The following is an 18,507-nucleotide window of genomic DNA, read 5'->3' on the forward strand; positions in this document are numbered from 1 at the left end:
GATTGTAAGCCCGCCTCAAAGCCAATGGTGAGGAGGGACAGAGGCAGGCGGGATTTTCTTGCATTAGGGGTATATTTATTGGTGCTTTGTTCCTTGTGTTTTGCCTCCTCTTGCTAGCCCCGTTCTGGCAGAGGACACTCTTTTCTAGCAAGAATTGAATCAAATTTTATCTTTGTTCCCACCTTGAAATGGCTCTTTATTAAAATTTAATTTCTTTTTTTTATAATTGGTGAGGGTCTACACCCCACACATTCCCCTCCCAGCTGTGCTGTAACTCCTTGGACTTATCTATACTGTTCACGTGTTGCCCTCCCTTTTTAGAATCAAGGCTCTTTGAGGGCAGAGACTAGCTTTATTTTTGCTTGCATTTGTAACCCTAGCACTCAGCACAGTGGTGGGCATATAGCGAAACCTTAATAAATACTCGTTACCTGCCATGTTTCCTTCTGGCTTGGCCCCAGAGAGCCGAACTAAAAATAATGTATAGAAGTTACAAAGAGACAGACTTGGTTTTGATGTAATTTTAACTCCTTGGCTCTGAGGGCTGCTATGGAGACAAGAGACTGAAGCAGATGCTGTCTCCCAAATTTGCCAACTCCTTCCTTTCTCCTTCCCTCCCTTTCTTCCTTCCTTTTTTCTTCCCTTTCTTCCCTTTCTTTCTTCCTCCCTCCCTTCCTTCCTTCCTTCCTTCCTTTCTTCCTTCCTTCTTTCCTTCCTTTCCTTTCTCCCTCTTTCTCTTCCTTTCTTCCTCTTCCTTCCTTTTCTTTTTTGGTTACATTTTTTTTTTTTCAATTAGCAAGCATTTATTTTCTCTCTCTACTTTCTAAACCTTTTGAAAAAGAAAAACAAGACTTCTAACAAATATACATAGTCAAGCAAAACAAATTCCCTCGTTAGCCATGTCCAAAAATATATGCTAGACACTTCTTTTCTTCCATCTCTATTCCCAGAGAGCAAACTGTCTCCCCCCACCCCCACCTCAGCTCCCTTAACTGCTCAAACTCATTTGAGTTCCATGTCTCTGCTTCCATTGACGGGGAGGAGTTAAAGCGAGCTGAGCCCAGAAGGAATACAGGAGTTCTAAGAGGCAAAGAAAGATAAGAAAGGGATTCCAGGAATATGGGACAGCCAGTACGCAGATAAGGAAAGAGGAAATAGGAGACGGAATGTCAATTCATGGAACAGAAAATTGGCCTGTTTGGTTGAAAAAATGGAGTTCATGAAGGCAAATTATGTAAAGAAAATTTGAAAATCTAGGTTGGAGCCGGATTATGGTGGGTTGTAAGCGACAGGCTGTGAAGTTTTCATTTTATTCTAGAGGTAATAGAGAACCATCGAAGATTCTTGAGCAGGAGAGTCACATGTTCAGACCTAAGTTTTAGGAATATAAGTGTGGCTATTGATTACAGAAATGCAAATTAAAACAACTCTGAGGTATCAACTCACATCTGTCAGATTGACTAATATGACAGAAAAAGAAAATGACAAAGGTTGGAGGGGCTGTTGGTGAAGTTGTGAACTGATCCAACCATTTTGGAGAGTAATTTGGAACTATGCCCAAAGGGCTATAAATCTGTACAAATCTGTATAAATCCCTTTGACCTAGCAATACCACTCCGAGGCCTGTATCCCAAAGAAATAAAAAAGGGAAATGGACCTACATGTACAAAAATATTTATAGAAGCTCTTTTTGTGGTGTCAAAGAATTGGACATTGAAGAGATGCCCATCAATTAGAGAATGGCTGAACAAGTTGTATTTGATTGTAATGGAATATTACTGTACTATAAGAAATGACAAGCAGCATGGATTCAGAAAAACCCGGGAAGACTTATGTGAACTGATGCAAAGTGAAGTAAGCAGAACCAAGAGAACACTGTTCACAGTAACAGCAATATTGTATGATGATCAACTGTGAATGACAGCTATTCTTAGCAAGGGCATCTGAAAGATTTCCAAAGGACTTATGATGAAAAATGCTGTCTACCTTCAAAGAAAAACTGATGGAATCTGAATGCAGATAGAAGAATATTTTTTTTTACTTTGTCTTGATCTTTTTTTGGGGGGGGCGGAGTCTGTCTTTTCTTTCACAACATGGCCAATATAGAAATATGTTTTACATGATTGCTCATGTATAATCTATATTAAATTGCTTGCATTTTCAAGGAGGGGGAAGGGAGAGAGGGAGGAAGAGAATTTGGAACTCAAAATTTAAAAAAAATCTTAAATGTTTTTATATATAATTGAAAAAGTATATAAAAATTTAAAACAAAACAAAGTTAAAAAGGAATATGAGTGTGGTAGCTATGTGGAGGATAGATTAGAGAGGGAAGAAATTGAGAAAGGAGGCTACTGAAAGTACAGTTCAGAGGGATTGAGGGACTGAGTGAGGGTAGTAGCTGTACTATCTGGGTCATTGGTAGGAGAGCTGTGAGCTCAATAGAAATAGGGAACCATGTAGGAAGGGTGGCTTTAGGTGGAGGATATTTTGGACATCTTGAGGCTGAGATAGCACTTCCAGATGTGCAGTAGGCAACTGATCTTGCAGTAAAGGAATTTGAGTGGGAGATTAGGACCAGAAACATATAAAGCCTGGGGCCTCCTCAATTATAGGTTTCCCTTGAAAGCTACCCCGAGGTTGAATGCATGATTGTGGGTCAGAATCCATTCTAAACCACAAACTTCAATCAATATTCCTTTTACTACACCAAGCAGAAGACCCATTAATTCAAAGCAAAAGACATTTAATTAGAAGCATAGCAAAATAGATCACAAGGAAAATTTGCCCCATACATATGGGGCTACTCTCCCACAGGTTATATACCACTAGTGGGAGAGGGGAAACTCAGGGGATACATGTGGCCAGGGAACCAAGGAAGCCAAGCCAACTCATGATTCTAAGGCAGTGTTTCTCCTGAAATGCTTCCCTCCTGGTATTCCTTGATGGTACTGCTCTGTCTCAGATGTTCCTAATTACTTGTATAAGGTACTACTGATGTTATCTTCTTGGCTGGTGGTGTTACTGGGCTCCATGCTGCTTTCTCCATTTCAGCACTTTGATACAGTTCTTGCTAGTCTAGTATCTCTACTTTGCTGTCATCTTCTGCTGTCTGGGATGAGCTGCTGTCTGCTGAATTACATCCATATGATTTTTTTCTTTTCCCCTCGATTGGAGGTGGTGGTGGTGTCTATTAGTTCTTTTGGCTCATAGCCTCAGGAGTCATGTCAGTGCTTTTGTGAGTCAAACCTGTAGCTTTAACAAGAGGCTTCAAGTTGGTCATTTTAATATCTTCTGCCTGAGCTGTTGTTTTTTGAATTTGTTCTGTTCTTTACATTCAGGTAAGAAAATTCTTTTTACCTTTCATTGTGCACCATGATATTTCATAAAAATCATTCCTGGGAGCTTTACCTATCACACTTGGAGAGGCAAGGTAGAGCTAGAAATATTTTTGTCCTCTTTCTGTCAACACTAACCCTACTTACGGTCCTTCCTACACATAGATTTCAGAGTCATCTTTATAACAATGCTAATTGAATTCATGGAAGTAGATGAAATCACCAAAAGAGACTGTCAAGACAGAGGAAAAGGACCCAGCATAGAGCTGTGGGGAACACCAATGATTAGTGGGGTGGGAGACAGAGGATGATCCAACAAAGGAATAGTCAGCCATGGAGGAGAATCAAGAGAGATCAGGGAGAAGAGAGTATCCAGGAAGGGAGCAGATTTTTCCTACTTTTTTTTTTTAATCTTACAACTGTGAGTCATCAAACAACTTTGACCAATCATTTCATATGACAAATATAGTTTGGGTTGAGAAAGAACAAACCTGCTGGAGGCCCAAACCAGAGATTTTTAATAGACGCTGACCCAAAGGAATGCTAAATATGAATGTAGCTTTGAGGGGACCACTTTGAGGGGACCTGGGCTATGTTTGTAGGCACTGGTAAAGGAGTGACCAAAGGAGAAATAGTTTATATCTCATCTGGGTAACCAGCTATCCTGCCGTCTTCCTACTAATGCTGCTGCTGAGCTGCTCCTCCTACCTGGACTGGCACCCTCCATATAGGGCCTGAGACCTGCATCCTTCTGCCTAGATCTCCCAACATCCACACCCCTAGTTCCTGGGGATGTCATTACGTTCATCCCACCCCTAGGCACCAACTCAGTTTATTGGTGACTGAGGGTATGCCAGCTAGTCCTCTATAAATCTTTTGTTTGGCCGTAGAAACTAACCCATCAGACCAATGTTTCAGCTCCACATCCTATGCAGCCCATCCACCCAGGTCTTCTCAACATCTGCCCACCAATCTCCCTCCCCTCTTCCCCACTGGTGTTTTCACTTCCTCAGAACAAAACTCCCTTTCATGTTCCCAGTCTCCACTAGGATGCAAACTCCTTGAGGGTAGAGACTGTCTTGTTGTTTAAATATTTGTAACCTCAGCACTTAGCACAGTGCTGGGCACACTGGGCACATTTACTAAATGTTTTTGCATTGATTTATGACTGAGAGGCCAAGCTCCTGAAGGAGGTTGGAAGACCTAAGCACAGTGAATGATTTTAGCAAGAAGGGTAACCTTTTTCTCAGATACTGGGTTAAAAGGCAGAGAGAATGGTCTTTGTGGAGCTGGTGGATGGTCTCTGTTTTCTGAATAAAGTGGGAGCTGCTGAGAGGGAGGAGGGGACAAGTCCTAGAGAGCCTGATCGATGAATCTTCAGTGTGAGTATTGTACGCCTTGTAAGTGGCAAATGCTACAAATTGGGGTTTGATTTATTGTTTTGTTGATTGTAAAAACTTAAAAGTGAAGGAGAAAATGTTCATGTGTAGATTTGAACTGAAAAATGTAGCAGGCATGTTCAGAAAGCTGGTTGTTAAACATTTACTAGTATGTCCCTGGTATGAGGGGGCAGTATATTAAAGGCATTTTCAGAGATTAGGTTGTTAAACTTTAACCAGCACACCCTGGGTGTGAGGGGGTGGGGTATTTCAGGGAATCTGAGAAGAGAAAGAGGTTTGGACTAGGGCAGAGAGGCTAGAACAGGGGTGGGGAACCTGCGGCCTCGAGGCCACATGTGGCCTCCTAGGTCCTTGGGTGTGGCCTTTTGACTGAGTCCAAGTTTTATAGAACAAATCTTTTTATTAAGGGGATTCATTCTGTGAAGTTTGGATTCTGTCAAAGGGCTGCATTTGAGGACCTAGAGGGCCACATGTGGCCTCGAGGCCGCAGGTTCCCCACTCCTGAGTTACAGGATTTGCTCAAGGTCACTAAGGTTGTGACAGATCTGGGCCTCAAACCCTAGTCTTCTAATTCAAGGTTCACCATTCTCTCCACTCCAAGGTCAAGAGTTTTGCCCTCCAGGAGGCTTGGAGAATTGGTAGAAGAGATGGGTAATAGGGGCAGCTAGGTGGTAGAATGGATAGAGCACCAGCCCTGGGGTCAGGCGGATCAGAGTTCAAATCCTTACTTACCAGCTGTGTGACCCTGAACTAGTCACTTAACCCTGAGGTGGGGAAGGCCAGGTAAGGATCGGTGGCAGTTAAGACAGGGTCCTTACACAGTAGAATGGGGATCATAATAGCTCCTCTCTCACAGGGTTGTTGTTGAAGGTCAAATGAGATATTTATAAAAGGCTTAGCTTGGTGCGTGGTATGTAGTAGGCATTCTAGAAATGCTTATTCCCTTCCCTTCCCTACCAGCTCTCTGGGTCCCAGGTGCCAGCCCTGACCTTCCTACCTAAGGAAACACTCTCAGGAAGAGGGAGGGATCACTATTTCACCATGCATGAGGTCTCTCTCTCGGTCTGTGCGGAGGAAGCATGTCATCTGAGACACCCTGAAATTGGCCTGTTGCTCCTTGATTTTCCCAGGATTCATCTCTGCCTTTGCAGTAGTCACTTCCCCATTGCATTCTGAGCACCATGAGGGCAGTCTGTCTCTATACCACTGAGCCCCACAGAGGGCTTTGCATAGTCCAAGCTTAGTATCTGCTATTTAAACAGCAAGGATTTGTCTTGTTCTGGGGCAGTGTCTGGGGTTTCAAGTCCTCTATGGTCCCTCTCCTCTGAGTGTGTTTGTGAGGCCTCAGAGGAAATGCTAGGCTGTGATGAGGACTCTGGCCCAAAGGAGAATTGAAGCCAGGGCAGGCTGGTGGGTGAGGGGGTTAGGGTGGCTAATGCCAGTTTCCCCAGCCAAGTCTGGGTCAACAACGGGGAAACTCTTCCCTGAGTGCCCTGAGACAACACTTTGCTTTGCTGGCCCGTCCTCCCTCCGGTAGGCATGGACACTCCTGTCCCTGGCATAAAAATGTTTCCTGGGCCCCTACCCCATTTGGCAGCTTTGCTGGCACCAGACTCAGACGGATGCTGCCCATTACCCAGGCCTCTTGGTTGGCACCTGGCCATCCCAGCTGCTGCAAGGCCTACTATTCCTAGAAGGAAGGTCAAAGCAGGGGCTTTTCCTACCTGAGACTGCTAACATCAGGATATGAAACCGGAAATGTCAGGGCTGTCAGACAGCCTGATTAGAGATCTCCCAGTTACCCTCCCCCCCTACAGTGGAGAAAACTGAAGCCCCGAGATCATGGTTCCACATGATTCCTTTCTCAGATGAAGAAACTGAGGTTCAGAGAGCCTAAGGCATTTGCTCAGGGTTGCACAGCTGGTGTCTGAGACTGGATTCGAACCCAGCTCCAATGACTTGCTCAGGGTCACAGTACTTATGCTGTGATCAGGACTAGAAGCTGGGACTCCTGACTCCTTCTGGAGCCAAATCTGAGGAGGAATGGGGGACACCCCACCCCCAAAACAATGCTTTGCACATTGCAGAGATCCATAAACCTTTATGTACCTGGCACGACCATCTCATCGGGGAGATGGGTGAGGAGGAAGACTAGGAGTGCCTATCTTGTGCGCCTAGCAGGGAGGCAGGACAGCTGGGGCCCGGGCTCACATACATCCAGTCTGGGCTTAGCAGCTTGGGACCAGTTTGATTGGCTGGAGGCGAGGTTAGCTCCATCCTCCACACATTTGTCTGATCTCAGGAACCCTGTGCAGCTGGTGTATTAGGAATGAGGCTGGACTGTGGATGGGTTCAGATTACAGCTCTCCCACTTACTACCTCTGGGGCCCGGGGTTAAGTCTCCTCCCCTCCCCCGGGCCAGTTTCCTTATTTGTAAAATGAAGTGGGTGAAAATAACCGCTATCTGAGAGGGCTTCCAACTCGAAATCCCAGGATTCCACTTTGTCCGGGCAGGGGAGACTTGGCCGGGGGTGGGGGGGGGGGGAGGGTGCCGGGAGGCGCACGGCAGCACAGCTCACAGGGTCAGACACTTGGCCTGGAGGGCCATCTTCCCTCCTAGCGCTCCCTGTGCCCCGGTGAAGCGCTTTTATGAACCCCTAGACCCTTCCCGAGATAGGGGTCGAGGGAGCCCAGGACTGTGGCCAGCTAGCTGACTCCACTCTCTTGAGCAGCAACAGGAAGCCAACCAAGGCCTGTCACTCTGGGCCAGCAGCAGGTGACAGGAACCTGCATTCAAATTCTGCCTATCCTTCAGTGCCTCTGTGACAGTTGGCAAGGCCCTTATCCTCCCTGAGACTGTTCTTCCCCCGCAAAACGGGGGAGGGGTGATTGAAAATTGAGGTTTGGAAGAGACCAGAGGCTCTCAGACATTTTGGTTTCAGGAACACTCTTAAAAAGCATTAAGGACCTCCCCTCCTCCCTCCAAAGGCTTTTATGTGGATTCTGGCTTTTTGAGATTTACTGTTTTAGAAATTAAAGCATCTTAATGTCATTAAAAGTAATTTTGACCCTGGGGACCCCCAGATTACTCTGAGAACTGCTGGAATGGACCATCTCTGTAAAGTTCCTTCTAGCTCTTAAAAAATAAAAATCCCATGCTACCTAGGACAAATTGCCCGCTAGAGGGCTCAGGAGTTGAGACTGACCAGAGATGGATTCAGCGTAGACCACAGGAGATGAATTTGGTAGTGAAGAGGATGGCTTGAGGCTGTGATCATAAGCTAGATGGGTGTGTGGTGGGGGCAGGGAGGGAGTAAGAGAAGGACCTGGACCATGAATCCAGCAATCCTGATTCTGGCCCAGTCTCTGTCACTGTTGGCTGTGTCTGTGTGACCCTGTGCAAGTTCCCTGCCCAACCTGGGCCTCTTTACCCCAGCTATGAAACAAGAGGTTTTCATGAGATGACCTCTAAGGGCCATTACCGCTCTGGACCAGTTTATGACTCAGAATATAGTGTGTGAGGAGATCAGAGATGCCAAGGTCAGCATGAACTACATTGGTAGTGTGGTGTTTTCCCTCTGTTGTGGGCTAGGATCAGGGTGGTGAGATGTGCTGGGCAGGGGAAGACCGATTCAGCCCCTGCTGCTGCCACCCCTGGAAGGCTGGGGGTTGGGGGGAGTACCCCGAGGAAGAATGTAAGCAGAGGGTCGAGAACTGCAAAGCTGGGCAAGGTGCCCATGGGAAAAACAGCACTGTGGAAGGTTGGCCCCCAGCCCAGAACCATGCTGAGCCCCCCTCCCCAGAGACCTCCCCTTGACTGTTGCATTCCATTTCCTCTACCCCCAATCCAACAACTCTGCCCATACCATAATCCCCCTCTTTGGTCTTGGCAGTACCCCTGGGGGAGGTGGGGCACTAAGCTCACAGAGGGCAGAAATCTATTGGGGGGAGGGGAGGACTAAGTCCCCTGAGAAGCAGTTCATTAAAAGGTGGGGAGAGGGGGGGTGCCTCCCTTCTTTGAAGACCAACTCTGTTCTGCTAATGATGCCTATCCCTGAGGGGGGATGGGTGCAAGTTTAGCCAGAGTCAGGAAAAGTCTTCTGGGGATCTGATCTAAGTCCATGCTACCTTCGGGCTACAGACCTGTTTCCCCATCTTCTTACCCCCACCCCCGAAAGTGGAGTCCTAGATGTCAGGTCTTCCCCTCTAGTGGGAAGAGCTCAACCCCAGGACCCGCTCTCCCCACGCACCCCTTTCACATTTCTACGTAGTTTGTTTTTCTGTTTAATTTACAAAACATCCCAATAATAATAATAATAATAATAAAATATAGAGAGGAGAGGGGCAGGGGGCTCCCTACGGCCCTGCCGTGCCCCCCATCCCTATTCCCCACTAACAGCCCCTCCCCTAGCACGGGGAGACACCCAGCAGCAATGCATACAAACTCTCTCCTCAACATCCCCCCTTAAAACAGGGGAAAATATAGGCCTAGGATTGAAGGCTGCTCTGCCTCCAACACAAAGCCCTGCTCCTGGCCCTGGCCCTGCCCCTCGATGCAGGGCACAGCCTAGCTGGGGATGAGTCTGTTGCCAAGTGAGGGCTCATTACTCTCCCCTAACCCCAACTACATCAGCTACAGGCTCCCAGGCTCTCCTCTGCACGGAGCAGTGCACAGGACACCACCACTCTGGGTTACCCAATGACCCCTACATGGCCCTAGAATCTGGCTTATCCTCGAAGCCCCAGCTGTGGCCGTCTACTGCACTCGGGGGAGGACCAAGAGGCCCAGGGCCAGCAGGGCTTCGAGGCCCGACGGGCCGCTGGGGGAGCCCCTGTTAGGGGCTTTTCTGCTGTGCTGGCAGCTCTCCCCGTGCCAGCCCTGATAGCACTGGCATCGGAAGTGGTCCCGGAGCTGGGCCAGGTCAGTTTGGGTGAACTCGCCCTCAGCCCGGAAGAGGGGCTCCTTAGGGCTCTGGCCAGGACGAAGGCGGAAGCTCCTGGGGTTCAGGTGAAGAAAGGCATTGGAGCCAGGCTGCCGTCGCTGGCACCGCCCATGCCCGTGGCACAGGTCCTCGCTGCATCGGAAAGCAGCCTCGGAGACGTTCACAAGGTAAGGGGCCAGCTGTCTTTCCATGTACTCCTTGATTTTCTGGCAGGTTTCCTGGAGGCAATGTAGAGCAGGTCAGGGCAAGACAATCATTTCTCACAGTTCCCACACCTCAGAGAAGGAACTGACTGATTCAGGCCTTACAGCTATGTACTTAAGTCAGGATTTGAATTCGGGTGCCTCGATTCTACTGCCCGGCCCTTTCCATCACACCACACAGCCTCTCTCCAAAGGAGTGCATGGGAGGCAGGAGACGGGGTGGGAGGGGTTAGGACTTCTCTTTGCACAATCCCAGCCAAACTGAGTGAGACCATCATCATGATCGCCACACAATCTCCCACATCCTGATTTGTGCCTTGGCTGAGCATGGTTCTTTAGGCCTGGAATGAATATCCCCCACTCCATGCTGAAGTCCCTCCCTTCCTTCAAGCCCCAACTTGGACCCCACCACCTCCTCCTTCCTAGGCCAGCCCTCCAGGGCCAGGAGAACCCTCCCCAAATACCTCATCTACTTCATTCTTCCTTGTATACTCCTCCTTCTGGCATCAGACAAGGCTCTTTAGGGGCAGGGCCTGTGTCCTACCCTGGAACCTCCAGAGCCCCAGAGAGGGAAGCTCTGATATGGTGGGCACCTGGGCTACTGAACAAGGGGTTTGGGCCTCTGCTGCTCCCTCCCCCCCAGTGTTGGATCTTTTTTGAGTGAGGCCTTAGAGAATATACCAACTAGGGCAAGGAATAGGCATGGATAACTGGAGCCAGGCGTGGGTACAGGAGGCTATAGCCAACCCCCCCTCCCCACCCCCACCATGAAAGTGGGGAAAGAAACCCATTTGTCTTAAAGCTGGCTGGAGGACTGGGGGAGTCAACTCTTCTACGACCCCTTCCCTTTCGCCCTTTGTCTCTAGGCGGCTTCTCTAAAAGTCGGCATTGTGCTCTGCTGTGTATACACTTGGGCGCCCCCAGAAAGGGGGACAATGGTGAGGGGGGCAGGGATTCCGAGGCCAGATCCTATCCCTCCAGGCTCCCATCCCCACCCCTTTTCCTGGCTGGGGAGGCACTCAGGACAGGGGGAGGGGCAGGGGAAGAAAGGAGCTAGGAGCAGCTGCTGAAACAAAGAGACATTTCCCCTTTCCTTTAAATGCTAGTTCAGGGAAAAGTTGGGGAGCACAGGGAGTGAAGGGCAAGGAGAGGGGAGTGTTTGTTGGGAGAGGGTGGAATTAACTAAGCCAGGGATGGGACAGGAAACTTATATGAACTTTCCAGCCTCAGGTTCGCCTCTGTAAAACAAGTACTTCGAGTACTTCGGGACTTAGGGCCCCAATGAGCCCTGCTCACAATTCTAAAGCCCTTCCCAGCACTGAGAGTCGGCGGGGACATTCTGCTTTCACATTCTAAGAGCCCTTCTGGCTTTGACATTTTATCTTCTAGGGCCTGATTTAGTCAGTTCAGCTCTAGAAAAAGAGACAAATTTAGGCTCGATGTTAGACATCATCAACAAAAATGACCTCTCAAGAACTCCATCTCTCCTTCAATGGAATGAGAGGTCTTGGGGAAGAGTGGGTTACACCATGCCTGGGAGGCTTCGAGGAGCTGTCTCCTGTGGTGGGAGGCGGGGAGGGTCACTTTCTGAGCGTGGACTCCTCTGGCTGGACTAGACGTTCCTTCCACCTTCAAAATCCGGTGAGGCAATGCCCCTCACAGCTCTGACATTCTATGTTCATTTCAACATCTCTAAGATGACGGGAACAAGGTTCCTGCCCTTCTTCCTGCTTTTTGGTAACTGAGGACTGTAACTTAACTTCTCCAGAGAAGCTTTTCTTGATTGTGTGGGCAACTATGTTGGCTTTGCAACCCAGAAGAGGCTGGTTTGTTGTGGGGATGTGGGTTGTTTTTTATATGGCTTTTCTCCTTCAGACTATGGAAAGAGCTTTAGGTTGAGAGTCAGAAAACCTAGACTTTAGTCCTATGTTTGTCATGTAGTCACTGGGTGAACTTGTGCAAGGCCCTTCCCCTCTCTGAGCCTCAGTTTCCCCATCTGTAAAGTAGCCTCCCCCTCTTTTGAGGGAGGGTAAGTCACTGGTTAGGCAAGTCCATAGGCCCCTTCTGCCCTGTGGCCCCACCTACCGGACTCCTGGTATAATCCGCATCTCCCCAGAAGATGATCCCAGCTGCCCCCAGAGCGGCACTCTCCCCAATGGTGGAGATGAGGTCCATCTAGGAGGAGGAGTGAGAGAACGGGTCAGGGCTGTAGGGAGAGGTGGGGTAAAGAGCAGGGTTCCTCCTTTTCTTCCTCCCATCCTCTGCAGCCCCTGCCTGTCCCCCCGGGGCTTGTCTGGGCATGGTTCCAAACCTCAGATCAGAGGCACAGAGAGTGGCCCGTGTGGGACAAGTCCACGCCTGCTCTCTATCCCCTCCAGATGTTTTGGGGGATATGAAGAAGGGAGAAGAGGGAAATTTATGCCAGGTACCCCCTCCTGAAAGGGGTTTAACCAACTTCCCTCCCACTCTTGAAACTCTAGGGCAGGGACATTAGCCAGACTTTATCCAAACTCAGAAGAACCTGTCCCCTCCCCCCACCCAGTTTGCTTCCCATCTCACCTTCCTCCCATGGAAGAGTGCTGGGGAGGCTTCTGCCCTGGGAGTAACTAGACTCCTGGGTAGTAGGCTCAGTTTGGCCTCCTGGGGACAGCCCAATCCTTAACACTATAAGCCTCACTTTCTTCATTTGTAAAGTATGGGAGTTGGCCTTTATGGTTTCCAATGCCCCTTATAGCTACAAGTCTTAGGACTCTATGATCGCCTGCATCTGCAAATCCCTTTCCCTTTCTGGCTCTCAGTCTCCTCATATGTAAAACGAGGGGTTTAGCCATGAAGGTCTATAAGATCCTTTCTTTCTCTGCCTTCTCTGTTCCAAGGTCCCCAGCAGCAACGACATGTTACTTCCTTCATGGGTGTGCCATTCCCACTCCCACCACTAGCTCTCCAGGTGGCAGCTGGGTTACCTCGCTGAGCCCTGTGAAGCTCTGGGTGTAGGTAGGACGTGTGTAGACGAAGACTGGTAGGGAGTAGTCAGCGTGGTGCTCCCGGGCCACCCTCAGCGCTTCCTCCACACGGGAGCGCACAAACTTTCGGCAGTTGGAGGAGGACTTTAGCATGGGATCCAGGTAAATGGAAGGGTAGAGGGCACTGCTCTCGGCCCAGAGCCAAGCCAGCTGGTCATTCCTAGAGACCTCAACGTCCGGGCATCGGCCTGTGTAGCTGGACCAGTTCTGCACATAGTCATGGTTGTAACAGTCAGGGAAGAGGTAGAAACCCCACAGTTGTCGGGGCCGGGTTTCCTTTGCCCATCGTAGGGTCTCCAGCATGAACTGCCGGGCAGCAAACTCAAACTCATACTGCGCCTGCTTGCCTACCTGCTCTGGTGACCAGGTGGGGTGTCGGGAACTGACAAGCTGGCGTGAGACCTTGCGGTATACATCTTTGCTCTGCCAGTTTCTTATCCAGACTGGGCGCCAGTCCTCCCAGTCGATAACAGCCAGACCTTCTCGATCAGGTGATCTGATATAGTGTCGCACAACTTCGGGCAATTTTTCTAAGTGGTCTATCAGGCTACTATTCTGGGGCACACCACCATGAACTGGTCCGAGATGGGAGTCATGGTATGGGTAGTAGCCCAGTCGATCTCGATAGAAAATGGTGAGACTCTGATTCACAAAGCCTTCATTGGGTGAAGCCTCAACATCAAAGATGCGTAAATTCAGAGGGACCTTGAATCGAGGCTCACAGTCCTGGGTTGGGGCGTTCCAAGCCACCAGAAAGGGGCGACGGGTAAAGATGGGTGGAGCGGTGGGCTTTGGCTCATCAATTCTGGGCCCTGCTGATGCCCCGGACACCAAGAGGGTCAGGGCCAGGACTGTCCCAGCCGCTGCCCACATCATTGGTGGCTCCGGTTGAAAGCTTAAGGGCTGGCTCAGGACCTGCTAGGAGGTGGGAGAGGAAGGGGTTAGTACTCTCTGGAGCAGCTCTGGGATTTCCCAAGGCCAGTTCCCATTCTTCCTCCCCCACCCCGAGTTAGCTACACGGGACTTTTAAGGACCATTCTAATTATATCTATTACAAAGTCCCTCAACTCTGTGGTTAGAGGATGTCGCTTCACTTTCCTTACGTGAAAAACAGACGGGCTGGACTAACCCACGGGCCTCTCTGTTCGATGAGGCTGGGGTCCCTTGAAGCCTCGATCTATCAACTCTTCCTTTGCCTTTCAGCCTCAGCTCGTCCAGGAAAGAACAAAGGCAGCCCCGAGAGCAGCCCGGAGGGAGTCCAGGCCGGACCTCCCACGGTGGGGAGCGGCTGCCGGCTGGGCTGGGGCAGGGCAGGGCAGGGCTCCCTTCCAGCCTGCGAGCCCGGAATGCTGACTCGGCCACCGCCAAGGCCACGGTCACGGCCGCCCCAGCTCCCCGCTCCGGCCCGTGCGTTCGAGCCCCCCCTTCCCCGCCCGGGGCCCCTCGCGGGAGAACAAGCCCCCTTTGTTGGCCGCTCGGCCCCTAGTCCCCCGCCCCCAGCCGCACGTGGATCCCGCGCCCGCCCGGCCCCGGCTGCGAGCCGGGAGCGGGCCGGGCTCCTGGGGGGGCGCGGGGGGCCGCTGGCACCGGTGCCAAGGCTGGAGGCGCAGGTACCCCGGGAGAGTCTGGGGGCGCAGAGCCGCCAGCACTTACTCACCTCGCACCGACGGCCCGAGCCACCCCCATGGCCACCAGCACCCAAAGCCCAGGACCCCGCAGCCCGCACTCGGTTCCTCGCAACCGTCCCAACTTTCCCTCCCACGGCCCCACCCCCTCGGCCCCACGCGGCCCCTTTAAAAGATCAGAGGGCGGGCGGGACCAGGGCAGTCTGCGGGGCGCCAGGTGGGGAAGGATAATCTGGGCTGCCAGGTTGGAGAAGACCCTTCTCGATGAGTCTCTCTGGTTCTCTAGAAGAAAAGGCGCTTCTTCTACCTTGGGAACGCGAAAATGCCTCGTGGTGAAGGGTCTCCCCTCCCCCGCCCTTCCGCGGAGTAGGGAGTCCTAACTCGGTCTCCCTCTCCTCCGTTACGCGAATGGTACAGCCCAGCTCCTGCCCAGGCGCTTCTAGCCCTTTAAAGAGACAGGCAGAAACTAACCACTGAAAGGGGTAGGGGTACGGGTAGAGGGGTGGGAGGGTGGAAGGGAGGGGGATGGAAGCGCAATTTGAAGAGATAACATGGTCTAACCCGGACCTCCTCCCTTTCTCCTCTTCTCTACTCCTCTGTGATACTGTGCCATGCGGCTAATCTCCCCCTTTCCTTTACAAGGGGACAGTTTTCAGCTTCAGGGCACTGGCCTGGCCTCCTGGGGGCCCCAGGGTTACAGATCCACCAACAATAACCCGGTCACTGCAGCTGGTCACAGTCCCTCCTACCCTGGCCCCCGTATACCCCAGGGGATTCAGCCCAGTAGCTCAAACCCTGGCTGATCCCTGAACCCCAGGCCCCTTCAGATCGGGCCAGGTGGGATCCTTGCTCAGATGCCCCTAGGCCCTCATCTTATCTTAAAGCGCTGTGGGGGATGGGGAGGAGCGAGGGTGGGTAACAGCTTGGTCCCTTCCTCTCAGTGGGCCCCACAAACTCCCCCCGGGGGGCTGGAGCTTTGAGTGAATGCCTTCGTAGCTAAGACAACAGGCTTCTGTCCAGGGAATGCCTGACTGGGCTGGGGGAGGAGGCTGGTGGCCACCTGGTCCTGGAGCTGGGGGAGGGTGGGATGAGGAAGGGAAGAGGGAAAGTTGCTGCTGAGGTAGAGGGTCTTGCCCCCAGTTCCTTGTTCAACCGAGGAGGAAACTGAGGCCCAGAGGACAGAGACCTCCCTCTTCCCCATTTCCTCTTAGCAACCTGTCCATTCCCCTGTGGCTGATGTTGGGGGTGGGGGAATGTGGACAAGGCTGAACTTTCGCCTTGGGGAAGGGGCCTCCTGGCTTCAAACAAAAAGGAGGCCAGTAGACCTTCCTGAGATCCTGAAGTGGGGCAGGAAACCCGTGAGGAACCCTGCAGGAAGTTCCAGTCCTCCCAACCTCCTGCTGGCTTAACTCTTCAAATACCTGCTTCACCAGCTATAGGACCCCGATCCCCACTACCTTCCTAGTTCTTGTCTCTCAGCTGTACCCACCTACCCCCTTGCTAGAGACTTTGCCCCCATGCACACATTCTAGCTCTTCAGCTAGAGGGACTCCCTTTTTTGTTCAAGAGGCTAGGTCTCAGTCCAAAATCCAAATGTTGCTTTTTCCCTGGACAAAGGATCATAAGATAGCATTTCTCTCTATCAAATACAGGTCCCTCTGTGGTGTCCTCCTTGTATCTGAGAGACTCAAGCCATAAGCCCGTGGGCAGAAATGGGGACCCTAGTTGTTCAGTCTGCCAGGTTTCCCCATCACATTCACATTCTTTGCCCTTCATCGGCACTCCCTCTATCCCAATGCTCACCCTCACCCCCACCCCCAGCAGCATAGTTGGCTGTGCTCACCTTTATCAGGGGCCTGGTTCTCTGTTAATGCCTGTGGCTTGGGTAAACCAGGGCCAGGAAAAAGGGGTAGATGTTCTCTTCCAGCTGGCCCTACTTCTGATCCTTTCACTATTCTCAGGGCCCCAGGAGCAATTTCTTTCTGCTTTTCCACATCATTCAGAAATCCTCTGCTCTGTGTCTACTCTCTGTTACCCTTCACTCTTCCTGATGCCTAGGATGCACTGGCTCCGGCTGCCTCCTGCCTCTCTTGTGCTTTGTCTCTAGTGCCTGGTGTTCCTACTAAAGTCCCATCCCCTCCCTTTCCTCATTTCCTGCTGCCCCTCCAAGAGGAAAAGACCTATGACCAGAGGCGGGTGGGTGGGCAGGAAGAGGCCAGAATCTCTCCCAGCTTCCCTCCGGCATCCCCAGTCCATGCTTTTCCTTAGGGGCCTATCTTGGGTTGGATCACCTCCTCCCCTTCCATAAATACCCTTGGCCTCTGGGAGCCTTAAAAGTCCCAAGAAGGGGTCAGGGAGTCAGAGGAGTTGGGGGTACTTTCTCCACACGGACTTCAGTTTCGAAGGGGGGATATTCTGGACAGAGAGTTACTGGGGCAGGAAGTAGACAGGAGTGGAAAGATGGGGGAGAAGCTGTTTCAGACATCTCCATCTTCCCCTTGGCCTCTTGACCATGAGAGGGGCCTCAGTCAAAAGGGAAAATGAGTAAGCTTGTTCAGGCATTGAGTTCAATCACCAAACCCATGGTAGGGGCAGTGCCAGGCTAGTGGCTCAGGCCACTGAAGGAACTGACATAGGAGGGAGAGCTAAAGAGAGCAGGACTAGGCAAGGCACTGAGGAAGAAAGCTTTATCTGTGTATGGAGTATGAGCTGGGGGTGTGGGGTGTGGAGGGAAGAGGCAGGAAGGTGGGGGGGGGAGGTGGAGGGGAAGAGAAGGAACTCCAGGAGCTGAGTCAGGTTTTTTCCACTGAGAGCAGAGGAGAAATTCCACCCAAAGCCTTCAGAGCCAAAAATATGTATATACATATTCTCTGATATGCACATGTGTTCGTGCATGAATTCCCTTGTGTATGTGTACAGTGGCAAGACCACAACATTTGAAGCCAATTTGAGATTAAACCCTGGCATGCATCTGAGTGTCTGGACTCCCTCATTCACCCCCCCCCCCCCCCCCCGCAATATTCCCCCCCCCCACTACTGCTACCCTCTCTATTCTTGGAGGGGTATGCAGCAGCAGGGGGCATCAAGAGGCCAGCTCTGTATTTACCTAAGGCGTGCCTGGTCAGTTGGGTCTCCACATTGATTTTTTAGTTTCCCTAGAAAAATAGAGACAAAGCCTAGGTAGGTAGCCAGACTGCAAATGTTAGGGAGTTGAGGAAAGGCGTTTGGCCTTGAGCCACACTTGTGTTCATCTAGGAATGAGGTGTTTGTTGGTGGCAAATGATTAATACTTGATTTGACTAATAGATTTCTCCCCCCACACTATATGATCCAGAAAGTCATCCTCTTCCTGAGACTCAGGATACCTGGGGATACCTAATTCTTGGCTCCTTTGACATTCTTCCCATAAAATAAAGAGGTCTGGGTTGTTTTTTCATCTGTACAATGAAGGATTTGGCCTAGACAATCTCTAAGGTCTATTCTTTCTAAATCCCAAGATCCTGTGAGGCTATGTCCCTGAAACTCCTTCCTTGTGCTATGGGCAGGATGTGAGGGCATGTGTGGGAGGGAGAGAATTAACTGAAACAGTAAGAGATGGACCAGGGGCTTCCAAAATCCTCAACTACCTGGTCAAAAAGAGCCTCCAGGGAATGGGGGGAGGGAGAAAGAGAAAAGCTTGACAGGAGCCCTGGCCCCTGGTCAGGGTAGGGAGGCTCCCTCTGAGGGTTGAAGGAGGAAGGAAGTGAGCTCAGGCCACTGGGAACGAGGGAAGTGCCGGCTTGGACCCTCATTGTTCCCAGCTCCGGGGATCAGATGAACCAAACCCATCCCAGGGCAGGGAGTTCCTGCTGAACCTTGGAGAGGGGTAGAAGCTGGCATGATGACTCTGGCAGGAACCTGGGTGAGGGCTTGGTGGAAGGCGCCCGAGTTAAGGTTGGAGATGTTATCTGCCCTCCTAACTTTTATCACCTATAATTT

The 18,507-nt window shown here is 51.0% G+C and overlaps 1 protein-coding gene across 4 annotated transcripts; it reads right to left on the reverse strand.

Annotated features, from left to right (window-relative positions):
* Positions 1-9,021: 9,021 nt before the first annotated feature.
* On the reverse strand, positions 9,022-16,618 carry HYAL2 (hyaluronidase 2). Of its 4 annotated transcripts, none has more exons than XM_036737554.1 (4): positions 14,562-14,670; positions 12,845-13,822; positions 11,967-12,056; positions 9,022-9,896 (listed from the first exon to the last, which is right to left on the reverse strand). In XM_036737554.1, the coding sequence occupies exons 2-4, from the start codon at positions 13,778-13,780 to the stop codon at positions 9,492-9,494; spliced, it is 1,431 nt and encodes a 476-aa protein (XP_036593449.1). In that variant the 5' UTR covers positions 13,781-13,822; positions 14,562-14,670; the 3' UTR covers positions 9,022-9,491. The 4 variants fall into 4 exon arrangements, with proteins under 4 accessions (XP_036593449.1, XP_036593450.1, XP_036593448.1 ...); XM_036737555.1 differs by having other exon boundaries at positions 12,845-13,819; positions 14,562-14,654; XM_036737553.1 differs by lacking the exon at positions 14,562-14,670 and adding an exon at positions 16,373-16,618 and having other exon boundaries at positions 9,053-9,896; positions 12,845-13,819.
* Positions 16,619-18,507: the final 1,889 nt, after the last annotated feature.

Source organism: Trichosurus vulpecula, chromosome 9 (genome assembly GCF_011100635.1).
Source record: "Trichosurus vulpecula isolate mTriVul1 chromosome 9, mTriVul1.pri, whole genome shotgun sequence".
In the NCBI taxonomy this organism is placed as follows: Eukaryota; Metazoa; Chordata; class Mammalia; order Diprotodontia; family Phalangeridae; genus Trichosurus; species Trichosurus vulpecula.

What these genes read in the sequence shown, in the direction of transcription:
- HYAL2 (XM_036737554.1), bottom strand. Translation starts at nt 13,780, where the DNA reads ATGATGTGGGCAGCGGCTGGGACAGTCCTGGCCCTGACCCTCTTGGTG. An exon ending in GCTTCACAGGGCTCAGCGAG is followed by an intron (nt 12,057 to 12,844) that starts GTAACCCAGCTG and finishes TCCTCCTCCTAG; the next exon opens with ATGGACCTCATCTCCACCAT. An exon ending in CGGATTATACCAGGAGTCCG is followed by an intron (nt 9,897 to 11,966) that starts GTAGGTGGGGCC and finishes CATTGCCTCCAG; the next exon opens with GAAACCTGCCAGAAAATCAA.